Here is a 23,489-nt window from a genome sequence, read left to right as displayed (position 1 = left end):
GGCCACGCTGGAGACACTGGGGGATACTGAGGGCACTGGGGACACACTGGGGGACACCAGGAGCACTGGGGACCAGGGCCATGCACCCTGCGATTGGGGCCCCCGAGTCACGGCCCCACAGCCCCGCCCATAGGCCACGCCCACGCCCCACCCTAAAGGTCCCACCTCCTCAAGCCCCGCCCCTACGGGGCAGGATGAACCCGGGGGCGTGGCCCAAGAGATGGGGCGTGGTCTAGGTCCAGAGATGGGTGTGTGCTGTTAGAGGGCGTGGTCTCGGAGGGACGTGGCGGGAGGGGGCGTGGCCGGCGCAAAGGGGCGTGGCCGCGCTGCGGCCCTTGCCTCCTCCCCGTCCCACGCGATGCCGCGCGGCCCGCCCCCGCGATCCCATTGGCAGCGCTGCGGTCCAATAGCGAGCCGGGACAGAGACGCCAGAGGCGGACAACTCGCCGCCGGAAGCGGCGGTCCCACCCTGCTGCCCTCTCATTGGCTGCGGCTTTGAGGGTGGCGGAAGGGGCGGGGCGCGGCGGCGGGGGCATGCGCAGTGGCGCCGTGACGCACCCTGCGTGCTGTGCGCGCTGACGTTGCGCGGCGGCGACGGGCGCCTCCGAGCGCGGCGGCGGCGGCGGCGGTGGTGAGTTGGGGGGGGAGGGGCGACCCCGGGCCCCGCCGCGCCCCGCCGCGCCCCGCCGCGCCCCCGCGCCCCGCCCCGCGCCCCGCCCCGCGCCCCGCCCCAGCCCCGACCCCCCGGCCCCGACCCCCCGGCCCCTCCCCGCGGCCGCCGGGCCTGGGCCGCCCCCGGCGCGGCCTCCCCGGCCGGGCCCTGACCAGCACACCCCCATCCCGCCCCGTACCGGCACCACCCGCCCGCCCTGCCCCGGCGCCCCCGCCCCGCCCGGTGCCCCCGCCCCGGCCCGGCCCCTCTGCTCTCCCCGGCGGCGCCCCGCGCCCGGCTGTGGCCGCTCCGCCCGCCGGGAGGGCGCCGAAGGGCCCGGGGATACCCCCGCGCCCGGGCGCGCCGCCCCTCTGGCTGCTCGCCGTCCGCTCCCCTCCGCCGGGGCGTCGGGCCGGGCCCCGGGCGGGCGATGCGGCGGGTTCCGCGCTCCTCCCGGCGGAGGCCGTGTCTCCGCGGACGGGGCAGGGGGTCCCATCCTCGGGGGTCGGGACGGGGGGCGGGGCTCCCGGGGGTCCTGGCTGTGCTGGCGGGGCTGAACCGGCACCCTGAGGTGCTCCCGGTGCTGGGGGGGCGTGTGCCCGTCCCCGCTGGGTGGGGGGCTCCCCGCGGAGGGTCCCTGGCCCTGACGCTGCCCCGTCTCCTCTCTCTCTCCGCAGGGATCAGTGGGCCTCTCCCGCGGGAACGCAGCCGGGGGGCCCGGCCTGAGCCGTCCGGGCCTCGTGCCCCCCCCCATGCCCGCCCTGGCCCGGGGGGGCACTGACTCCTCAGCCAGGCCCCGCAGGGGCCCCCACTGCGGCCGCCGCATCGCCGCCATGTGAGGGGGGGGGGCACGGCTGGGCCCCGCGTCTCCCCCTCCCCACCGCCCTCAGCCCCCCCGGCACCGCCATGATGTTCCGGGATCAGGTGGGGATCGTGGCGGGGTGGTTCAAGGGCTGGAATGAGTGCGAGCAGACGGTGGCCCTGCTCTCGCTGCTGAAGCGTGTCACCCGCACGCAGGCCCGCTTCCTCCAGCTCTGCCTTGAGCACTCGCTGGCCGACTGCACCGACATCCACCTCCTCGAGGCCGAGGCCAACAGTGCTGGTGAGGCACGGTGGTGGGGTTCCCCGGGTGGATGGGGGCTCTGTGGTGACCCTTGGGGCTTCTGGGCTGGGCAGGTGGGCTCTGCAGGGAGCCCAGGAACTCCCCAGGTGGACGGGTGTGTTCCCTGGTTGGGTAGGTGGGCTCTGCAGGGACCCGTGGGGCTCCCTGGGTAGGTAGGTGGGCTCTGCAGGGACCCTTAGGGCTCCCTGGGTGGATGGATGGGCTCCCTGGGTGGGCAGGTGGGCTCCCTGGGGACCCTGCGGAGCCCCCAAGGGCTCTCACCACATGTGGTGGGTCTCTGTCCATCATCCCCCCCCAGGGGCTCCCCATGTGGTCCTGGGTGCCCTGTGGAAGCTTTACAGAGACCCCAAAAGCAGCCTGGGTGCCTGGCAGGGCTCCCTGCCTCAGCCTGGGGTACCCCCTTTGTCCCCAGGTACCTCTGGGGTCCCTTCCTGCAGTCCTGGGGAGGTGGGGGGTTCTCCCTGTGTGTTCCTGGGCAGCTGCGGGGGCTCATGGGGCTCCCGTCTTCCTTAGGGAAAACTGAGGGAGTTTGTCCCCAATTTTAACCCCCTATGTTTGCCCCTGGCGAGTTTTGCTCCCCCATTTCCAGCCCAAAGCGGCGTGGTTTAGCTCCATTGCCCCCAAAATCCTCCCCCACATCCCAACGAGGTGATTACACGTGGGGCGCAGCCTCATCCCCTCCTCGGTGCATCCCCCCGGGCGGTGCGGTGGCACCGACACCCCCCTCACCACTTTCCCACCCCGCAGCCGCCATCAGCCAGTGGCCGCAGGAGCCGGCAGAGGCAGCGGTGGCCCTGCTCCTGGCCCACCTCCCGCTCCTGCAGCCGGGTAACGCTGCCGCCAAGGCCGAGTACATGAAGCGGCTGCAGAAGATCCTGGCATACGCCATTGAGAGCAACCGCTGCGTGGAGGAGAGCCGGCAGCTCCTCTCCTACGCCCTCATCCACCCCGCCACCACCCTGGACGACCGCAGCGCCTTGGCCCTCTGGCTGGGCCACCTGGAGGAGCGTTTGGCCGGCGGCAGCGGCCCCCCGGCGCGACCCCCCCGCCCCGACGCCCCTCGACGGCCGCAACCTCCCCACGAGTGGCCTGAGCACGCAGCCCCCGAGCTGGGGCCGGCCTGGCCCGAGGCGGCGCCCCGGGAGAACGGGCACCCGCCCTTCCACCCCCCCACCAGCGGCAACGGCCTGGGGGGAGCGGGTGAGTGGGGCCCAGGTGGGTGGGAAGGGGCCTGGGGGTGACACTGATGGCTGAGGAGTGACTTGGGGGGGGGGCAGGGAGGGGTCCGGGGGGGGCTGAGGAGGGACCATGGTGGGACGGTAAGGGTTGGGGAGATGTTGGAGAGACATTAAGTGCTGAAGAAGGACTTGGAGAGGTCGGGGGGGACATCTTGGTGTCTGGGGAGGGGATCTGGGGGGCTGGGGAGGGGCATGGGGGGGCTGATGGGGTTGGGGGGAAGACAGGTAGGGGGCGTAGGGACCTGGGGGAGACAATAAGGTCTGAGGAGGGGACCTGGGGGGGGACATTAAGGGTCTGGAGGGGGACCCAGGTGGCCGCAGAGGACTTGGGGGGCTGGGGGAGGGTCGTGCGGAGGGGATCCTGTCGTCTGGGCACCCCCTGACCCCCTGCTCCCCACAGCTCTGCCCTGCCAGCTGCACCCCAGCCCGCTGAAGCGCTCCCTCTCGCTGGTGCCCGGCAGCCCCCAGGGAGGGGGAGGCGAGTGGCCAGGGGGTGGTGACGAGCCCGCTGTCCCCGTCCCCCCCCGCCCCCCGTTCGGGGACCACGCGCCCCTCTCGCCCCAGAGCAGCGTGGCCTCCTCGGGCAGCGAGCAGACTGAGGAGCCAGCCGGAGGCCGCAACACCTTCCAGGAGGACGGCAGCGGCATGAAAGGTGGGGGACAGGGCAGACGTGGGTGGCGCCGGGGGGGGCCGTGGGGACCCACCACCTCACGGCTGCCACCGTGTTGCCCCCACCCCGCCCCCCCCCCAAGATGTCCCCTCCTGGCTGAAGAGCCTGCGGCTGCACAAGTACGCGGCACTCTTCTCCCAAATGACGTACGAGGAGATGATGACTCTGACGGAGCATCACCTCGAGTCGCAGGTGAGACGGCGGGGTCCCCTGGTGTCCCCTGCTCCCTGTCCCTGCCACCCGTGGATGAGGGGACGACCCCCCATCCCGCCTGTCCCTCCCTTGTCCCCGCAGAACGTCACCAAGGGCGCGCGGCACAAGATCGCCCTGAGCATCCAGAAGCTGCGGGAGCGGCAGAGTGTCCTCAGGGCGCTGGAGAAGGTGGGCCCGGGGGTGGCCCTGGGGTCCCCAGGGGTGGAGTGGGGTGGCCCTGGGGTCCCCACGGGTGGAGTGGGGTGGCCCTGGTCCCTTTCTGCATCCTGAGGGCTGGCACCCTTGTACCCTCATGTCCCCAGGGGTGGCACAGGCTGTCCCTAGAGCTGGGGGGGGGTGTCCCCTGATCCCCCCCCAAGGTCCCCATGTCCCCCGCCCTGTCCTACGTGTCCCTGATCCCCTGCAGGACATCCTGGAGGGGGGCAACCTGTGGACGGCACTGCAGGAGCTCCAGCAGATCATGGTGACCCCCATCAAGGCCTTCCGGCCCCCCCCGGCTGCCCCCCCCCTCCAATGGCACCCCCGATGGGGCCCCCCCGGGGGCTGCCGACGCCTTCACCCCCCACCCAACCGCCGACGCTGAAGCCCCCGCCGCCCCTGTCCCCGACGGGGACATCCCGGGGCAGTTCACCCGTGTCATGGGCAAAGGTGAGACACCCACTTTTTTTGGGGGGGGGGGTCCTGGGGTGCTGAGGGAGGGGTATCAGGGTGCTGGGGGGGGGCTCAGGGTGCCCGGACGCCTGGGCTCCTCCCTGACCCCCCCCTCAGTGTGCACCCAGCTGCTGGTGTCGCGGCCGGACGAGGAGAACATCACCAGTTACCTCCAGCTCCTCGAGAAGTGCCTGAGCCACGAGGTAGGGCAGGGACTGGGGGGGACTGGGGGGGCTGCAGGGCCGTGTGTCGCCTGCTGATGCCCCCCACCCCCCCCGTGTTTGTGTCCCCCCAGGCGTTCACGGAGACGCAGAAGAAGAGGCTCCTCTCCTGGAAGCAGCAGGTCCTGAAGCTGCTCCGCACCTTCCCCAAGAAGGTGCCGCTCGACAGCCAGGGCTATCGGCCCGCCAAGGGGTAGGTGGGGGTTTGGGGAGGGCCCGGGGGGTCTCAGGCACCCCCAGTCACACCCTGCACCCGTTTCCTCTTGGGGCTCTTTGCTCCCCCCAGGGGCCTGATTTCCCCCACTGTGCCCAACTTCTGCTCCCCCCCCCCCCCCCAATTTGGCGGGGTGTGAGGGGGTCTCAGCCTCTCCCAGGGCACCCTTCTGCCCCAGTTTGTCCCATTGCCCCCCTGCTGAAGGGTTGGGGTGCCTCATTTTCCCCTGGGGGGGACTCTGGGTGACCTGCAGGGGATCTGGGGGGTGCCAGTACCATCCTGATCCCCGCTGTGTCCTCCCCCAGCTGGGCCTTCGGCTCCAACTCGCTCCCCATAGCTGGCTCTGTGGGGGGGGCGGGGGGGCGGCGGGGGCAGCGCCCCTTCGCGTTGCCCCCCCGCCCGCTGCCCCCTGCCCGCCTGGGGCTGCTGGGGCCTGCTGGGGGGGCCCCTGCCCCCCGGCCCGCCCTCGGTGGACCCCCCCTCGGCGCCCAGGGACGCCAGGTGGGTCACGGGGATGGGTGTGGGCTCCTTTGGGGGTTCTGGGGGTCTGTGAGGATTTGGGGAGGGTCGGGGCATGGGTGGGGTGGGTGCTGGGGTCCTATGGGATTTGGGGGGGTTCATACGCTGGGATCCCTGGGGATATGGAGGTGGGGGGCTGGGGGGCAGAAGCTGGGGTCCCCAGGTATTGGGAGGGGTCCTATGGTGTGGGGGGCAGGTGAGATGTGGGGGTCCTTGGGCATTGGGGGGGATGCTGGGGGTTGAGGGGGGCAGGTGTGGGGGTCCCTGGGCATTGGTGGGGATCCTGGGGGTTGGGGGGGGGCAGGTGTGGGGGTCCCTGGGCATTGGTGGGGATCCTGGGGGTTGGGGCAGGTGTAGGGGTCCCCTGGGCATTGGTGGGGATCCTGGGGGTTGGGGGGGCGGGTGTGGGGGTCCCTGGGCATTGGGGGAGATCCTGGGGGTTGGGGGGGTGGGTGTGGGGGTCCCTGGGCATTGGTGGGGATCCTGGGGGTTGGGGAGGTGGGTGTGGGGGGGGCAGGTGTGGGGGACCTTGGGGACTGGGGGGGGCTGCTGTTTGTTGGGGTGTCTGGGTGAACTTGGGGGGTGCTGTTTGGGGGGGCAGACGCTGGGATCCTTTGGGCTACTCCTTCACCCTGGGATCCCCATGGGGGGAAATGGGGGTCCCAGATCCTGGGGGTCTTATTTTGGGGGGACCCTCCTGGATGCCAGCACCCCTGTGTCGGGGTTTGGCACCCCCCCGTAACAAAGACCCTGTCGCCCACCCCCAGAGCCTGTGGTTCGGCAGTGGGGGGGCCGGGGGCTCCCCGGGGAGCCGCAGCGCGGTGCAGCGCACCCACTCGCTGCCCGTCCACACCTCGCCCCAGGCCCTGCTCGCCTTCCCCCAGGGTAGGTCAGGGGGGGCCGGGACCCCCCCAGGAGGGTCTGGGGGGGTCTGGGAGGGGGGGACAGGGTGCCTGGGGCCCCCCCCCTCACCCTGTGTGTCGCCCCAGAGTGTCCCCTCCCCGGCACTGACCTGGAGATCAACCCCACGCTGGAGTCGCTGTGCCTGAGCATGACGGAGCACGCGCTGGGCGGTGAGGGGGGGCGCGGGGGGGACGCGGGGGGCACATGGGGGGGGCACGGGGATATGGGGGGGCACGGGGGTAACACGGGGGGCACAGGGGCGTGGGGGGGCACAGGGGCATGGGGATGACACGGGGGGACATGGCGGGGGGTGCCCGGAGATATGGGGGGGCGGGGCACAAAGGCACAGGGACACCGTGGGGGGACACGGTGCCCCCCCTGACACCGCCCCCCCCAACCCCCCCCGCAGATGGCACAGACAAGACCTCCACCATCTGATGGCGCCGCCCCCCTCCCCAAATCGGGGGGGCCACACCCTTAACACCCCCTCTGCCGGGGGGGGCACCCCCTCCATGACCAGTCACCCTCACCGGCCCCCCCCCGCGGGGGGGTACCCTAAAATAAGTGGGGGGTGGGGTTTAACCCCCCTGTCCCCCCTCCTCCAGGCCGGGAGGAGGGGCACCGGGACCCCTGCGAGGGAGGGGCTCCTGAGGCTGATGACCTCGCTTGGGGGGGGGGAGGGGGCGGGGGGCCGCGATGACACTACAGGGGCTGCGCACGGGGGCGGGGCTCTCCCGGCCCCTCTTTATTTTGGGGGGGATGGAGGGGGGTGGGGAGGGATTTGTTGTGTTTTCACCATTTTTAATAATCCCCGAATCCTGGGTTTTTGTTGGGTTTTTCTCTGTGTTGTTTTTTTTTTTTCCACTTTATTATTATATTATTATTATTAATATTATTTTCGGTTTTAGCCCCCCGGGGGGGGGGTGTCACCCTGTCCACCCCCAGGGGGGGCACACCCCAAATTTAGGTACATGTTGACACCCCCCGGGGTGGGGGAACGCCCCGGGACCCCCCCTCCCCGTCGGTACAGGCCCCCCCCCCCTTTGTACACGTAGCGCCGCGGCCCTTCAAGATAGAAACGTTATTTTAGATACATTTTATTATGAATAACTTTTGTTATGACTATGGCTGGTAACCATGACTACGTTAATAAAGAGAAAAAAAACAAACCCAAGTGGACCCAAAGTGCTTTTTTTTTGCCCCAAAATGGGGACGGGGGCGATGGGTCCAGGTTCAACCTCACTATGAGCTGCTGGAGAATCCCCCCGTCAGTCGCTGGAGGAGTCGGAGGCGTCGCTGGCGCTCTCTTCCTCTTCCTCCTCATCCTCCTCCTCTGAGGCCTCACTGGGGCTGAGGCGGGGGCTGCGGGGGGGACCCCCCTCGCTTCCCCCCGCCTCCGATTCTTCCTCCTCCTCCTCTTCCTCCTCTTCCTCATCGTTGTCGCTACCGAAGATCTCCTCCTGGTCACGAGCGGCCCGGGCGGCATCGCTGCCAGCCCGCCGGCCCCCTCTGCCTTCCTCATCCTCCTCTTCATCTTCGGCCTCATCCTCCTCCTCGCTGCGGGCCGAACCTCCCTGCTCGCTGCTGCTCCCGGAGCCTTCGGCCTCCTCCTCCTCGCCGCTCCCCCCGCCCTCGCTCTCGCTGCCCTTCTCACGCTCTTCATCTAGAAGGGAGGGGGAGAGATTGGGGGGGCCCCACGCTGTACCGCCGGCCGCAGGGGGGTACAGCCCCCCCCTCCGCCCCGGGAGTGCCCCCCCCAGACCCAGGACCCCCCCCAACCTGATCCGGCCGCCTCCTTCTCAGCCTCCATCTCCTCCTCCTCCTCTTCCTCGGGCTCGTGGTTCTCCAGCTGCGCCCGCCGTGCCTCCTTGGTGGGGGTGGGCAAGGGGGTGTGTCAGCAGGACACCGGGGTCCCCGAGTACCCCGGGGTGGGCAGGAGAAGGGGGTGGGGGGGTCCCCAATACCCCCCCCACCCCCCCCCGCAGCTGTACCTGGGCCTCCAGCTCCTTCTCGTTCATGTCGCGGTGTTTCACCACCAGCACCGCGTTGGTGCCCGACTGCACCCCCGCCCGGGCCCGCCGCTTGCTCAGCCGCACCCTGGGGGGGGGCGGAACTGGGGGGTCAGGCACCCCCGGGAGCCCCCACCCCGATCCCTCCTGCCTCCCAGGGAACCCCCCCAGACTGCTCCTGCCTCCCAGGAAACACCCCTAGACCTCTCCTGACCCTTCCCAACTCCCAGTGAACCCCACACTCCCCTGTGAACCCCCATGACCCCAGAGACACCCCCCCACCCCCAGATCCCCTGTGAACCCCCAGGAACCCACCCTAGACCCCCTGCAACACCCACCCCCCCACTGTCCTGGCAGGTGGTGGGGGGCTCAAGCACCCCTTGGGACCCCCCCAGCAAGACCCTCCCGCCACCACCGGCTCCCCCGCCCAGGGACCTCCAAAGAGCCCCCAGGGAAGGGGAACACCCCCCAGTGCCCCCTTTATTTGAAGGGGGGGGGGGGGGGGCGCCCAGCGCCTCCCAGTGCCCCCACCAGCCCCACCTGGTCTCCAGCTCGTTGTAGTAGACGCCATCGCCCTCGCGGAAGATGAAGAAGTAATTCTCCTCGTAGCCCTTGCTGGCCTTGTTCTTCACGTTCCAGTTGTACTCCCGGGCGATCTTGTAGTCGTATCTGGGGGGGGGGGGGAGGGCACGGGGGGGTGGGGGGGGCTGGGAAGACCCTCCCCCTCCCAAATCCCCCCACACACCTGCCAAAGCAGCCCCCCAAAACCTAATGGGCTCTGCCAGGCCCTCAGATTGTCCTCCACAGAGCTGGGGGATCCCTGCAACCGGCTCCCCGTGGCCCCCCCCAAGCTATATGAGACCCTCTGAAGCTATGCGGGCCCCCCACCCAGCTATATAGGACCCCCTCGGATGTATAAGGCCCCCCTCCCCGGATGCAGAGGACCCCCCCATACACATCCTCAGGGGCGTAATCCATCTCCTCCTCCTGGTCTCGCTTTCGCTTGCGCAGCGTCTCCTCCACCGGCAAGAAATAGGCCACGAACTGGTTCCCCTCCTCGTCCATCATCCCCCTGTGGTCAGGAAGGGGTTAAAGGGGGTGCAGGGAGGGCAAGAGGCACCCCCCGCCCCCCAAAATGTGCCCCCCCCAGCACCTGATCATGGCCTGGGACATCATCTCCAGCGCAGCCGGGCCGCTCGTGTCCTTGGGCGCCGGGTCCGAGTCGAAGATGACTTGGGCGCAAGGGTTGATCCACATCTGGGGGGGACAAAAAAGGGGGTGTTGGGGGCATAAAAAGGGGTGTTGGGGGGACAACATGCCCACCCCCCCCAAACCTCGAACCACCGTTCTGCCCCCAAAACCGCCTACTGCCCTCCCAACTACCCCTGCAGGACAGCGTCATGGGGGTGGGGGGGGATTTGGGGTGTAGCCCCCCCCTCATTGGGGGCTCCCCAACGTGTACCCCCACCCTGCCGAGGGAGACCCCAAAGTGTCCCCCTTACCTTGAAGTCGGGGAAGACGGGCATGACCTCGACGGGGGTGACACGGGGCTTGCTGTAATGCTGCGTGATCTGGGGGGGCAGAGGAAGGTGTCAGGGCTGTGCGTGCGACCCCAAAATCCCAGGGAGTCCCCAAATATCCCAGGGGGACCCCAAATATCCCATCGTCTGCCCCCTCACCGCTTTCTGGGCATCCTCGAAGGTTTTCTCGATGGCAGCGATCTGGCTGTCACGGTCTTTGTAGATCTCTTCCTCCGTGAACTGCTGCTTCACCGAGACGCCGATCCTGGCGGGGGGTGGGCACAGACACGGGGGGGTAAGGGGGGGGCAGGGGGCTGCATCCCCACACCAGGACCACCCCCCTGGACCCCCCTGGGACCCCCCAGACTCACTTGACCTCGGGTTTCTCGTTGGAGACGCCGTAGCGGTTGAACTCGGTGGAGATGTACTCGGTCTTGCGCATCCACGGCACCACCTTGGCGTGTTGCTGTGACCTGGGGGGGGGGGTGTGGCGTGATGTGGGGGGCCCCCCGGGGTTTGGGGGTGCCGTGTGCCCCCTCCAGCCAGTTTGGGGGTGCTCCCCGCCCCCACCCCCGGGGTGCCATTACCTCTTTGAGCTTGTTGGTGCCTGGATCTCCTCCTCCAGCAGCTTCTCATCTGCCGGGTCCAGAAGCACTGCGGGTGTGTGGAAGGAAAAATTTAGCTTCCCCTCCCAATTTTGGGGTTCCCACCCCACTGTTGGGGTCACCCCCAGTGTTGGGATCCCCCCCAATCTCCCCCCAACCCTTACTGGAAGCTCAGCCCCTTGGGGAGCTTCCAGGGTATCCCTCAGCCCTTGGGTGGATGTGCCGCCCTCCATGGGTACCCCCCTCAAATCTGGGCTCCCCCCCAAATTCGGGGTGTTCCCCCCAACTTCGGGGTCCCCCTGGTGCCCCACCGCTGGGGTCGATGCGGTAGGTGTCAGGGTTGATGAGGTCGATGGTGACGCCCAGGTCGGGCTCTGTCAGCAGGTCGTGCTTGTGCTGCTTCTCCAGCGATGTTGCCTTGTACTGCACAAACCTGGGGGGGGGGGGGGAACGACACGTCCAGGCACCCCAAAAGGCCCCCCAAAAACCCCAACCCCCCCCAAACCCCAAATCACCCCAAAAAATGCCACTTTCTCCTAAAAGACCCCACAAAGCCCCAAAACACACCCCTCAAAAAACCCACCTCTGCCCAAACGCCCCACCAAACCAGGGGGGGTTCAAAACGCACCAGTCCCCCCCCAATCCCTCCCCCAGCGCTGAGTGAACCCCCAAAGCACCCCAGCCCCACCAAACGCCCCCGCCCCCCCTTTGTGCTGCAGGAACCAGACGGGACCCCAGCCCCCCAAACCTCTCCCCGTCCCCCCATGCACTGCCCAAACCCAGGGGAAAGCCCCCAAAATGCCCCTGCTGCCCCGTTTTATGGTCCAAATTGGGGTACGGGAGGGGGGAGGGGCTACCCCCTGAGCCGCCCCTCCTCCCCCCGCCCCCCCGTACCGGTTCTGGTCGAAGGGGTACGTGATGAACTTGGGGTCGAAGGGGATGTCAGGGAGGCTGTTGCAGTACTTGACCCGACAGACCACACCCGACCTGGGGGGCCGGGGGTGTCAGGGGGCCCCTGAATACAGGGGGGCCCCCGAACACAGTGGGGTCGTGGGGCCCCAAAACACAGGGGGGACCCACAGGACTGGGGGGCAGCATAAGCCCCCCCAGGCTCTGCCCCCCACTCACCTCTCCGGCAACGTCCGGTGGGAGCTGGGCCTGTGGGGAGGGGGAGGGAAGCAGGGGGACCCTGGCGTGCGGGTGCCCCGCCCCCCCGGTGTGTGCTGTGACATCATCAGGGGACCCCAGCATCCAGGACCACCCCCACCCTCTCTATGATGTCATGAGGCAATCCCCACCCCTGCACTATGATGTCATGAGAAGACCCAGGCACACAGACCCCCCAATCCTCACCATGTACACTATGACATCATGGGGGTACCCCAACACCCCGAGTCACCCCCTATGTTAGCTATGACGTCAGAAAGGGACCCAGGCTTCCACCCGCCGCCCTCCCCCCTTGTGTGACGTCACGAGGGGAGCCCCCTCCCCTTCTGTGCGCTATGACATCAGGATGTCACGCAGGTGCCTGGGACCCCCAAGCCCCCCACATGTTCTATGACGCCATAAGGGGACCCCGTTGTCACGGACCCCCAACCCCCCACGTGCGTTATGACGTCAGGACACCCAGGTTCACGCGCTCCCCGGGGGGAGTGACATCACGAGGGGACCCAGACGGCCCGGCTCCCCCCCCCCCGACCCGCGGCCCCGCCTCCGCCCCGTGACGCCACGGCGCCCGCCATGACGCCAGGCCCGTGACGACGCCGCACCTGTGGCCCGGCTCCTCCCGCTGCGCCTGCGTCTGGATGGTGGGAGCCATGGTGGGGCCGGCCCCGGGCCCTCCGCAGGCACCGCGCGGGGCAGCTGCTTCCGGCCGGCGCCAGGACCCCCCACCCTGACGTCACTTCTCGGCGCGCGGGGCCGGACGGGAGCGGAAGCCAGGCGCGCGCCCGGGAAATGGCGGCGCAGCCGCAGCCGCCCCCGACGGGGCCGGGCGCGGGGCCGGGCCCGGGACCTCCCGCCGCCCCCGCGCCGCCGCCGGCTCTGCCCGCCGCCGCCGGGCCGGGTCCGGGTCAGCCGCCGGGTCCGGGGCAGGCCCCGGGGCCGCCGCTGCCGGCGCAGGTGGCGGCCGCGCAGGCGCAGGACTTCGACCCGGTGCAGCGGTTCCGCCTCCTCATCCCCCAGCTAAAGGAGAGCCTGCAGGTGGGCGGGGTCTGCCGCAGACACGGGGCGGGGTCTGCCGCCGGCGGGGGGGTGAGGCCTGACGCGGTGGACAGACTATTCCCGGCATGGGGGCGTGGCTTACCGCCGGGAGAGGGCGGGGCTTGTCAGCGGGGGGGGGGGTCTGCCACCGGGGAGGCGTGGTGTTGGGACGGGGCGGGGCCGGCACTGGCAGGGAGGGTCCCCCTGGGCGTTGGGGGCTCCCTGTGCTGGTAATGGGGGTCCTGGGCAGAGTCCCTGTCCCCATGCTCTTGTTTGGGTGGTCCATGGCGATCCTTGTGCTGGTAATGGGGGTCCTGTACCAATGTCCTTGTCTGGGGGTTCCCAGGGGGTCCCTGTGCTGGTAATGGGGGTCCTGGGGGGGGTCCCTGTCCCCATGCCCTTGTTTGGGGGGTACTAGGGGGTCCTTGTGCTGGTAAAGGGGGTCCTGGGCGGCTCCCTGCCCTAATGATTGAGGGTGGGGGAGGTGTCCCAGAGTGTCCCCCCCCAGTAAATGAGTCCCCACAACTGATGACAAGTGTGGGGCCGTGGTGGGAGCTGGGGGGGTCTGCGTGTCCCGCCCTGATGCCCTTCCCCACCCCCCGCAGACCCTGATGAAAGTGGCAGCGCAGAACCTGGTGCAGAACTCCAGCATCGACAACGGGCAGTGAGTGACCATCCCCCAGTATGCCCCAGTGCCTTCCCAGTGCCCCCCAGCTCCATCCCAGTACCCCACAATACCTTCCCAGTGCTCTCCAGTACCCCCCAATGCCTTCCCAGTTCCTCCCAGCGCCATCCCAGCACCCCCCAGTGCTCCCCCACTGCCTCCCATTCCCTGCTGCAGCCCCCCAGTCCCTTCCCAGTGTCCCCCGGACACCCCCCCGGGGGGCAGCAGTGGCAGTGAGGGTGCTCCCCCCCCCCGCAGGAAGAGCGCCGATGGGGTCCTGCAGCGCTTCGACAAGAGCCTAGAGGAGTTTTACGCCCTCTGCGACCAGCTGGAGCTCTGCCTTGTGAGTGACCACCCCCGGGACCCCCAGCATGGGCCCCACACCCCCAGTGGCATTGGTGTCTCCCTAAACCCCCGCCCCTTGGCACCGCCATGCCCCTAGCCCCATCCCTGTCCCCCCAGTCTTCTCCCCCTGCTGTCATTCCCCCAGTGACCCCCCCACCCCCCCATGACACCCCCGGTGTGGTCCCCACACTCCCAGTGGCACTGGTGCCCCCCCTAAACCCCCACCCCTTGGCACCACCACGCCCCCAGCCCCACTCTCACCCCCTCCCAATCTTGTCCCCTCTGCTGTTGCCCCCCTAAAGTGACCCCACCCCCATGTCCCTGTCCTTCCTGTAAACCCCCCAGTGTTGTCCCCATGCCCCCAGTGGCACTGGTGCCCCCCTAAACCCCCACCCCTTGACACCACCATGCCCCCATCCCCACCCCATTCCCACCCCCAATCTTGTTCCCTTGGCTGTTCCGACCCCAGTGACCCCCCTGTGTCCGTCCCCCCCACAGCGCCTGGCCCACGAGTGCCTCTCGCAGAGCTTTGACAGCGCCAAGCACGCCCCAGCCCTGGTGCCGGCAGCCCCGAAAGGCGAGGGGGGGGCAGGCGAGACCCTCCCCTACACCCAGTACCTGCCCCTCATCAAGGCCCAGATCGCCGGTGCCAAGGACATCCACAATGCCCTGCTGGAGGGGGCCAACAAGATCACGGGCAAGTTGCCCCCCCCGGGGGGGCCCTAAGTGTTTGGGGGAGCCCCCTTGGGGGTCATGGACCCCCCCCCCCCAAAGCCTCCCGTGGGGGGCTGAGGGCAGATATAAAGGGTTTTGGGAGGGCCTGAGCATGGATATGGGGGGCTGGGGTTTTGGGGGGCTGACACCCGCGGTGGGGGGGCCTGATGGGGTGGGGTGCGGGGGTACTGGACCCCCCCCTCCCCGGGTTTGGAGGGAAAACATCTGTTTTTTGGTAAATAAAGTGTTTTTTCTCTGCTGTTGGCTCCTCTATGCCTGGGGCAGGACCCTGGTGGGCAGGAGGGGGGGGCGGTGGGGCCGCCTGCCATGGGAAGAGGCGTGGGATGGCGTGGGCTGAGGCGCTGCGCCGTGACGTCACGGCCGGGCCGTGGCGTCACTCCCCCGCCCCCCCCCCCAGCGCGCCTGCCGCCTTCGCGCCGCCTGTTTTGCCGTCTCCGGGCCGCCGTCGCCTTCTGCCGCTTGGGGCACGTGACCGCGGCAGGTCCCGCCCACGTGACGCTGGGGCGGGTCTCGCGAGAGGCGGTGGCGACGCGGCGGGACCGGGATCGGGCCTACAGCCGGGCCTGCGCCGGGGCCCGGAGCGGAGCGGAGCTGCCGTTCGCAGCCGGGGTGAGGCCACGGCGGCGGTGGTGGGCCCTCCCTGGGGGTGGGCGCTGCCGGGGCCACCCCTGACCCGCCCCCTGGGGCTGGGGCAGGGGCTCGGCGGGTCCCGGTAGGGCCGTTCCCGAGCGTGGGGGTTGTGCTTCTCTGTTCGCCCTTCCTGCCCCGGGACACCCCGGTATCGCCCCCCGCGTCCCTCCGGAAGGCCCCCAACCGCCTTCTGTCCCCCCCAGACCCCCTCCCCCACCTCCTCTCAGGTCCTCCCGGGAGACCCCTAGGCCCTCCTCAGGACACCCCCAGAGCCCCCTACCTGCCCTCCCAGGTCCTCGCGGGACACCCCCAGACCCCACTGCCTTCACCCCAGGTCCTCCCAGGACACCCCCAGACCCCCCCACCTGCCCCCTCAGGCGTTCCCAGGACACCCCCACTTCCCCAGACCCCCCCGCCTGTCCCCCCCCCAGCATACCCCCATCTCTGTGCCCCAGATCCCCCAGCGCCGCCATGTCGGACAGCGACGACAGCAACTTCTCGGAAGACGAGAGCGAGCGCAGCAGCGAGGCCGAGGAGGCCGAGGAGAACGAGGTGAGGCTGAAGGCTGCAGCAGGGGCAGGGAGGGCATGTGTGGGTGCTCTCCCTCACCCCCCCAAACTCCCCCAGGCCGAGGAGGAGCGTGCCAGCGTGGCTGGCAGTGAGAAGGAGGAGGCTGAGGAGGAGGAGGAGGAAGAAGAGGAAGAGTACGATGAAGAGGAAGAAGAGGAAGATGATGACCGACCAGCCAAAAAGCCACGCCATGGCGGCTTCATCCTGGATGAGGCCGGTGAGCTGGGGGGCCGTGGGGAAGTTGTGGGACCACCACCGCCCTCCCGGCCTCGCTCACTACCCTGACCCATCCCCCCAGACGTGGACGACGAGTACGAGGACGAGGACCAGTGGGAGGACGGAGCTGAGGACATCCTGGAGAAAGGTGAGCAGCATCCCCACACCGCTTTGGGGCCCCCCCAGGGCTTTGGGGGCCCCCCCAGGTCCCTTCCTTGCCCTGGATGCCCAAGGAAGAGGATGGAAGTGCAGCTCATTGGGGACCAACCTGTGCCCTCTGGCTCTTTCCCCCACCCAGCCCCTTTCCCCCCCCCAAGACCCATCACTGGGGGGCGGGAGGACTGGCACGTCTCCCCTGCTTCCCGCTGTCTGTCTATCCCTCCCTCCCTGTGTCTGTCTGCTCAGCACATCTCATCCACGCTCGCCTGGGGTTTTTCTTTTGCTTCCCCCCATTTCCCCCCCTTTTCCCCCCCGTGCCACTGTCTGAATTTTGATTCCTTCCCCTTTGTTCCCCCCTCACCCGCGGGTGGTTTTGCCGCTATTATTTGCTCCATTCTCCACCGCCACTCCTTCCTCCTGAGCAGAAGAGATCGAAGGTAAGCCCAAATCACCCCGCCGTCCCCCCCATCTCCCCTCGGGGTCCCCTCCCCACCCTCAGGGCCGAGCAAGCCCAGCCTACCCCCTCGCACCATCCCCCAGGGGCGAGATCCTGACCTTCCTCTTCCTCGCAGCTTCCAACATCGATAACGTGGTGCTGGATGAGGATCGCTCTGGCGCTCGGCGGCTGCAGAATCTCTGGAGGTGACGGCGGCTCCGTCCGCGTGTCTGTCTGTCTGGCAGGGCGGCGGGGGCTGCGCTGACACCTCCTTCCCTCCCCAGGGACCAGCGCGAGGAGGAGCTCGGCGAGTATTACATGAAGAAATACGCTAAGTCCTCGGTGGGAGAGACGTGAGTCCCTGTCCCCATCCCCAGTGCAACAGGCAGCGCCCCCGCTCTCCCCGCACCCCTTCTTTCATTATTTTTTATATAATTTTCCCTTTTTGTAGTGTTTATGGTGGCTCTGACGAGCTGTCAGACGACATCACACAGCAGCAGCTACTGCCTGGAGTCAAGTGAGTCTCACGGAGGTTGGGGGGAAACCTGTGTAGTTTTGGGAGGAAAAAGGAGCAAATCGGGACGAGCCGCCCCATAACGGTGTTTCCCTCTCTGTTCCCGTGCAGGGACCCCAATCTCTGGACTGTGAAGTGCAAGGTGGGTGCTGGGGGATGCAGCGGGGCTCGGCACAACAGAGGGAGTCCACGTTCCCACCCCTAAAACATCCTTTTTGCCCCCAGATCGGCGAGGAGCGTGCCACAGCCATCGCCCTCATGCGGAAGTTCATTGCTTACCAGTTCACCGACACAGTGAGGCCACGGGGCAGCCGGGCTGCGGCCGGAGGGGGAGGTGACAGTGCCGTGGTGTCCCCAACGCATCCCCTCGTCCTCCAGCCCCTGCAGATCAAGTCAGTGGTGGCCCCCGAGCACGTCAAGGGTTACATCTACGTGGAGGCCTACAAGCAGACACACGTCAAGCAGGCGATCGAGGGAGTGGGTAACCTGCGCATGGGCTACTGGAACCAGCAGATGGTCCCCATCAAAGAGATGACCGACGTCCTCAAGGTGGTGAAGGAGGTCACCAACCTCAAGCCCAAATCTTGGGTGCGCCTCAAAAGGGGGATCTACAAGGATGACATCGCCCAGGTGAGGAGGGGAAGAGGACAGGGATGCCGTGGAGGGGGGGACACCCGGCTCAGCTTGCCTTTGTGCCCCCCAGGTGGATTACGTGGAGCCCAGCCAGAACCAGATTTCCCTCAAGATGATCCCCCGCATTGACTTTGACCGGATCAAAGCCCGCATGAGCCTGGTAAGCGGAGCTGCGCCGCGCTGGTGCTGGCACTGCTACCATGCTGCTGCCCTTCGCTCACCTCCTGCTGCCCCCTGCCCCGCAGAAAGACTGGTTCGCCAAGAGAAAGAAGTTCAAGCGACCCCCGCAGCGGCTTTTTGACGCTGAGAAGATCCGGTAGGCGACCTTCACTGTGCCAGGGGACGTCAGACATGGCCCCAAAAGCCCCCCCCCAGGGGAGCTGCCCTCCTCAAGGGAGGGCTTTAATCCCTGCGGGGGCCTCTTGCCCATCGAGGGGGTGATTTGGGTTTTGTCCCAGGTCCCTGGGAGGTGACGTGGCATCCGACGGGGACTTTCTCATCTTCGAAGGCAACCGTTACAGCCGCAAGGGATTCCTCTTCAAGAGCTTTGCCATGTCAGCCGTGGTGAGCACCGCTGCCGTGCTGGGGTTGAACCCCAAACCCACTGGTTTTCCCCCCAAAACCATTTCCTTTATAATACCAAGGGCCGTTGGGAGGCTGGTGGTTCCTCAGAGGGGATGGTGCCGCCAATCCAGGTGCGTTTTGGGGTGGAACAGGGCGTTTTGGCCACCGGCTCTGCTCTTGACAGATAACGGAGGGCGTGAAGCCCACCTTGTCGGAGCTGGAGAAGTTTGAGGACCAGCCCGAAGGCATCGACCTGGAGGTGGTGACAGAGAGCACGGGTAAGCGGGTGCCACCCCCGCCCCCCTGCTGTCCCCTCTGCGGTGCCAGCCCCTCACCATCCCCACCATCCCAGGGAAGGAACGAGAGCACAACTTCCAGCCCGGCGACAACGTGGAGGTGTGCGAGGGTGAGCTGATCAACCTGCAGGGCAAAATCCTCAGCGTCGATGGCAACAAGATCACCATCATGCCCAAACACGAGGACTTGAAGGTCAGGGAGTCCCCAGAGAGCGACACCGGGTGCCTCCTGGGGCTGCTGCAGCCACCCTGGACCCTGCCAGCCCCTTCTCCCCAGTCCCACTGCGTTCTCCTCCCCTCCACCGCAGGACATGCTGGAGTTCCCGGCTCAGGAGCTGCGGAAGTATTTCAAGATGGGTGACCACGTCAAGGTGATCGCGGGGCGTTTCGAGGGCGACACGGGCCTGATCGTGAGGGTGGAGGAAAACTTTGTCATCCTTTTCTCTGACCTGACCATGCACGAGGTATTTGGAGGGTGAAAAGTCCTGCTCAGTACCCACAATGTGCTGGTTTTGGGGGGGAAAAAAAGAGGGAAAATGTGTGTTTTATGTTTCTTGCCACCAGCTCAAGGTTCTGCCACGGGACCTGCAGCTCTGCTCGGAGACAGCGTCTGGTGTGGATGTGGGGGGGCAGCATGAGTGGGGTGAGCTGGTGCAGCTGGACCCCCAAACTGTGGGTGTCATCGTCCGTCTGGAGCGGGAGACCTTCCAGGTGAGTCCCAGCTCCCTGGGGATTCCTGGAGGAGCCGTGTCCCCTGCTCGGGTGGGGGTTCCACACTCATCCCCATGCCCAAGCCGTGTCCCCTGCCCTGGCGGGGTCCCCGTTTTTGGCCGCCCTCCTCCCAGCCTCTTGCTGTCCCCACAGGTGCTGAACATGTACGGGAAGGTGGTGACGGTGCGGCACCAGGCTGTCACCAGGAAGAAGGACAACCGCTTCGCTGTCGCCCTTGATTCGGAGCAGAACAATATCCACGTCAAGGACATCGTCAAAGTCATAGACGGACCTCACTCGGTAGGGGCTTACAGGGTTTGGGGGTGTCCTGGGGGTGTGACAGACCCTCCTGGTGCTTTGGGGGCCCCCAGGGGTTGTCTGGGTCTGTTCCTGCTTCAGGGACTGCCCCAGGGGTGAGCTGGGTCCCTCCTGGCACCTTGGGGGGGGGGTCCGTGGTGTATGTGGGTCCCTCCTGGCACCCCCCTGCATCCCTCCCAGCACCGAGGGGACACTGGATCCCTCCCAGCACCCCTCTGGGTCCTTCACATTGCTGAGGGGAGGACCTAGTCAGCTCTCTGGGGCTTGCCCCTGCCTTTTTACCAGTGCTTAACCCCACCGTTTTACTGGGGCAGGGACGTGAGGGGGAGATCCGGCACCTCTTCCGGGGCTTTGCCTTCCTGCACTGCAAGAAGCTGGTGGAGAACGGCGGCATGTTCGTCTGCAAGACCCGGCACCTCGTCCTGGCGGGTGGCTCCAAGGTGGGGACACACCTGGGGACAGCTGGGGGGGCTGCAGCCCCCCAGTTTTGCCGCTGCCCCCCCCTCCAGGTGCCATTTTCTCTTACAGCCACGGGACGTCACCAATTTCACCATGGGTGGCTTCGCACCCACGAGTCCCCGTATCAGCAGCCCAATGCACCCCAGTGGGGCTGGTGAGTGTTGGGTGTCCCCAAGGCTGGGGGGTTGTCACCAGGAGCCCCCCTGAACTCCGTCTTGGTCCCGCAGGCCAGCGTGGTGGTTTTGGTGGCGGCGGCATGAGCCGTGGCCGCGGGCGGCGGGATAACGACCTCATCGGGCAGACGGTGCGCATCTCCCAGGGACCCTACAAAGGTGGGCGCCTTCTGGCGGGGGGCGGGTTGCCTATTTGTCCCCCCCCCAAGTAGGGGATGGGGCCTTGGGGGCTGCCCGGACCCCTACCCTGAGGCCCCATCCTGTCCCGCAGGCTACATTGGGGTGGTGAAGGACGCGACAGAGTCGACAGCCCGCGTGGAGCTGCACTCCACCTGCCAGACGATCTCGGTGGACCGCCAGCGCCTGACCACCGTGTGAGTGGGGGAGACAGGGACACCGGGGCCAGGGTGGCCCTCGGAGATGCCCCGATGGGTCAGGGTGGTCCTCAGAATTTGTGGCACTTGGGCCAGAACCTCTCTTGGGGCAGGTGACAACCGCAGACACGAGCAGGGCTCGTTCAGGGGGGTCCCCGCCCTGGTACGGTGTCCCCATCCCCTGACACCCATGTGTCCCCGCAGGGGCTCACGGCGCCCGGGCGGGATGACATCGGCCTACGGGCGCACCCCCATGTATGGATCCCAGACCCCCATGTACGGCTCCGGCTCCCGCACCCCCATGTACGGCTCGCAGACCCCCCTGCACGACGGTGAGTGGCGCGAGAGTCAATGGGGTAGGGAGGGCACAGGGATTAGGGGGACCCTGGGGGTGGACCAGGATGAGGTGGGACCTTGGGGGACACCAGAGTAGATCGCCAGGGACACCGGGGTGATCTTTTGCAGGTAGTGGGGCTGGGGACATGGAGAAGGGGGTCTCGGGGTGGGGGGGGACACGAGGTGGGACTGACAGAGCTGCTGTGGGACCCTTGCAGGCAGCCGCACGCCGCACTACGGCTCACAGACGCCGCTGCATGACGGCAGCCGCACACCGGCCCAGAGCGGCGCCTGGGACCCCAACAACCCCAATACGCCCTCCAGGTGGGTACAGTGGGAGTCTCCCCCACTGGGATACCCCGTTTTGGGGTCCCTAGCCACTAGGATGGCCCCACTGTGACAATGACACTCATCTGTCCCCTATAGGGCTGACGAGGACTTCGAGTACGGCTTTGATGACGAGCCCACGCCCTCGCCGCAGGGCTACGGGGGAACCCCCAACCCGCAGACCCCCGGCTACCCTGACCCCTCATCCCCCCAGGTCAACCAGCCCTACAACCCGCAGACCCCCGGCACGCCGGCCATGTGAGTGCTCCTTCTGCCCCACGGCAGGTCCCAGGGGACCCCAAACTGCAGCCCTGGGGGGAAACTGCTCCTGCGGAACCCCAAACCATTGCCCTGGAGGGGAAAGCTGCACTCCTAGGGGACCCCAGGCCACAGACCTGGGGGGTAACTGTGCTCCTGGGAGACACCAACCACGGTACTGGGGGGAAGCCATGGCCCCTGAATCAGTGTCCCAGGGTGAAACCGCAGCCCCAGAGGACCCTGAACTACACCCCTGGGGGGGAAACTGCTCCTGGGGGACCCCAAACCACGGCCCTGGGTGGGAACTGTTCCCCTAGGGTGCAGTGTTGGCCCTGGAGCACCCCAAATCCTCAAACCCCATCCCTCCACCACCTCTCCTTTCCACCCCTCCAGGTACAACACGGACCAGTTCTCGCCCTATGCCGTCCCCTCGCCGCAAGGCTCCTACCAGCCCAGCCCCAGCCCCCAGAGCTACCACCAGGTCGCCCCCAGCCCCGTGGGCTACCAGAACACCCACTCGCCAGCCAGCTACCACCCCACGCCATCTCCGATGGCCTACCAGGTACCCCCAGCACGTCAACACCTCCCCTAAACCTCCTCATAGTCCCCATTTAACTCCCTCTACACCCCCCACAAACCCCCTCTATACCCCCTACCCTGCCCTCATAGCCCCCTCCAAATCCCAGCCCTGCCATATAGCCCCCCTGTAACCCCAAAATGCCCTCATAGTCCCCCTATGCTCCCCTTGTAGCCCCCTTACAATCCCCAACTCTGAAATACAGGCCCCCTACACCCCCTGTAGTTCCCCTACAGCCCACAACCCACCATGTAGCTCTCCTACACTCTGTTATAGTCCTCTGTAACCCCAAAACCCCTCATACCCCCACTACAATCCCCTCGTAGCCCCCCTAGAACTCCAGAACCCTCTCATAGTCCCCCTACAACCTCCAAACCCTCTCATAGTTGCCCTATAATCCTCTTGTAGCCTCCCTCCAACCCCACCATGTAGCCCTCCTACACCCCTTTATAGCCCCTATAACACCCCAAACCCCACTCATAGCCCCCCTACTCCCCCAAAGCTGCCTCCTCTCTCTTCACCCAGGCCAGCCCCAGCCCCAGCCCGGTGGGCTACAGCCCCATGACCCCCGGGGCCCCCTCCCCGGGGGGGTACAACCCCCACACTCCTGGATCGGGGATCGAGCAGAGCTCCAGCGACTGGGTGACCACCGACATCCAGGTGAAGGTCCGTGACACCTACCTGGACAGTCAGGCAGTGGGACAGACTGGGGTCATCCGCAGCGTCACGGTGAGACCCCAGAGGGATTTGGGGGGCAGTTTGGGGGACGGGGGGCTACACAGGGGGTGATGCTGACCCCCCAGTTTTGTCCCTGTAGGGTGGGATGTGCTCAGTCTACCTGAAGGACAGTGAGAAGGTGGTGAGCATCTCCAGCGAGCACCTGGAGCCTGTCACCCCCACCAAGAGCAACAAGGTAGGGGCTCCCCCAGGCCCTGCCCCCCCACCTCTGGGCCCCTCCAGACCACCCAGCGCTCCCCCTGTGTTCCCCCCCACGCGCTCCCCCTGTCCTACCACCACCCAATGGTCCCTTGTGGACCTTCTAGATCCCCTCTGGTGCCACACCAGCCCCTCGGGGACCACCCGCAGCCCCTCTAGGACCCACCACCACCTCAAGGCCCCCTTTGTCCCCCCATCCCGGCACTAATGGCCCCCCCACAGGTAAAGGTGATCCTGGGGGAGGACCGCGAAGCCACCGGCATCCTGCTCAGCATCGACGGGGAGGACGGCATCGTCCGCATGGATTTGGAGGAGCAGCTCAAGATCCTAAACCTCCGCTTCCTGGGCAAACTGCTGGAGGCCTGAGGGGGACCCCCTCTGCGCCCCCCTGCTGCCCCCCATTTTCTTTGTGTCCCCCCCATTTTCTAACCCCTCCCTCCCCCCCCTTCTCTGCACTGCTGGTTGTAATGAGGTTTAGGTGTCAAATAAACACCTGTGAGTGCGGCACCCTCTCTTCT

At 67.4% G+C, this 23,489-nt stretch overlaps 4 protein-coding genes across 5 annotated transcripts; 3 read left to right on the top strand and 1 right to left on the bottom strand.

The window, feature by feature from the left end:
- The first annotated feature begins 525 nt into the window (after positions 1-525).
- Positions 526-7,578, top strand: SAMD4B (sterile alpha motif domain containing 4B). The gene is given in 14 exon segments (XM_075076414.1): positions 526-631; positions 1,330-1,754; positions 2,523-2,975; positions 3,414-3,665; positions 3,766-3,875; positions 3,978-4,064; positions 4,303-4,382; positions 4,384-4,544; positions 4,665-4,750; positions 4,843-4,961; positions 5,288-5,483; positions 6,269-6,386; positions 6,491-6,574; positions 6,814-7,578. Coding segments are annotated over 13 exon segments (1,971 nt in total). The 5' UTR covers positions 526-631; positions 1,330-1,558; the 3' UTR covers positions 6,843-7,578.
- On the bottom strand, positions 7,486-12,531 carry LOC142049038 (RNA polymerase II-associated factor 1 homolog). The gene is made up of 14 exons (XM_075076415.1): positions 12,308-12,531; positions 11,667-11,696; positions 11,433-11,525; positions 10,850-10,971; positions 10,521-10,587; positions 10,305-10,406; positions 10,093-10,198; positions 9,916-9,984; positions 9,567-9,670; positions 9,369-9,485; positions 8,954-9,082; positions 8,396-8,501; positions 8,184-8,271; positions 7,486-8,067 (listed from the first exon to the last, which is right to left on the bottom strand). Exons 1-14 carry the CDS (start codon positions 12,355-12,357, stop codon positions 7,673-7,675), a joined length of 1,578 nt encoding a protein of 525 aa, XP_074932516.1. The 5' UTR covers positions 12,358-12,531; the 3' UTR covers positions 7,486-7,672.
- On the top strand, positions 12,439-14,722 carry LOC142049039 (mediator of RNA polymerase II transcription subunit 29-like). The gene is made up of 4 exons (XM_075076417.1): positions 12,439-12,740; positions 13,346-13,404; positions 13,663-13,747; positions 14,248-14,722. Exons 1-4 carry the CDS (start codon positions 12,495-12,497, stop codon positions 14,473-14,475), a joined length of 618 nt encoding a protein of 205 aa, XP_074932518.1. The 5' UTR covers positions 12,439-12,494; the 3' UTR covers positions 14,476-14,722.
- A 255-nt stretch (positions 14,723-14,977) lies between these two features.
- Positions 14,978-23,478, top strand: LOC142049036 (transcription elongation factor SPT5). Of its 2 annotated transcripts, XM_075076412.1 has the most exons (30): positions 14,978-15,093; positions 15,570-15,666; positions 15,742-15,901; positions 15,983-16,048; positions 16,485-16,496; positions 16,632-16,701; positions 16,780-16,848; positions 16,947-17,012; positions 17,121-17,151; positions 17,235-17,303; positions 17,388-17,639; positions 17,713-17,802; positions 17,888-17,958; positions 18,101-18,206; positions 18,391-18,484; positions 18,559-18,695; positions 18,811-18,966; positions 19,067-19,213; positions 19,367-19,513; positions 19,846-19,971; positions 20,060-20,144; positions 20,218-20,322; positions 20,435-20,537; positions 20,742-20,869; positions 21,092-21,197; positions 21,300-21,458; positions 21,852-22,020; positions 22,561-22,764; positions 22,853-22,948; positions 23,194-23,478. In XM_075076412.1, the coding sequence occupies exons 2-30, from the start codon at positions 15,586-15,588 to the stop codon at positions 23,335-23,337; spliced, it is 3,249 nt and encodes a 1,082-aa protein (XP_074932513.1). In that variant the 5' UTR covers positions 14,978-15,093; positions 15,570-15,585; the 3' UTR covers positions 23,338-23,478. The 2 variants fall into 2 exon arrangements, with proteins under 2 accessions (XP_074932513.1, XP_074932514.1); XM_075076413.1 differs by lacking the exon at positions 16,485-16,496.
- Positions 23,479-23,489: the final 11 nt, after the last annotated feature.

This window comes from Phalacrocorax aristotelis, chromosome 30 (assembly GCF_949628215.1).
Source record: "Phalacrocorax aristotelis chromosome 30, bGulAri2.1, whole genome shotgun sequence".
NCBI lineage: Eukaryota > Metazoa > Chordata > Aves > Suliformes > Phalacrocoracidae > Phalacrocorax > Phalacrocorax aristotelis.
Note: the sequence above shows the minus strand (reverse complement) of the source record. Positions and strands in the feature narration are given on the sequence as shown.

Bases quoted from the DNA above. Each gene is read 5' to 3' on its own strand.
- LOC142049038 (XM_075076415.1), bottom strand. From the start codon at position 12,357: ATGGCTCCCACCATCCAGACGCAGGCGCAGCGGGAGGAGCCGGGCCAC. The intron at 10,972-11,432 runs GTACGGGGGGGC...CCCCCCCCCCAG, and splicing joins TACCCCTTCGACCAGAACCG to GTTTGTGCAGTACAAGGCAA. The intron at 9,985-10,092 runs GTGAGGGGGCAG...CTGCCCCCCCAG, and splicing joins TCGAGGATGCCCAGAAAGCG to ATCACGCAGCATTACAGCAA.
- LOC142049039 (XM_075076417.1), top strand. From the start codon at position 12,495: ATGGCGGCGCAGCCGCAGCCGCCCCCGACGGGGCCGGGCGCGGGGCCG. The intron at 12,741-13,345 runs GTGGGCGGGGTC...CACCCCCCGCAG, and splicing joins AGCTAAAGGAGAGCCTGCAG to ACCCTGATGAAAGTGGCAGC. The intron at 13,405-13,662 runs GTGAGTGACCAT...CCCCCCCCGCAG, and splicing joins TCCAGCATCGACAACGGGCA to GAAGAGCGCCGATGGGGTCC.
- LOC142049036 (XM_075076412.1), top strand. From the start codon at position 15,586: ATGTCGGACAGCGACGACAGCAACTTCTCGGAAGACGAGAGCGAGCGC. The intron at 15,667-15,741 runs GTGAGGCTGAAG...AAACTCCCCCAG, and splicing joins AGGAGGCCGAGGAGAACGAG to GCCGAGGAGGAGCGTGCCAG. The intron at 16,849-16,946 runs GTGAGTCCCTGT...CCCTTTTTGTAG, and splicing joins AAGTCCTCGGTGGGAGAGAC to TGTTTATGGTGGCTCTGACG.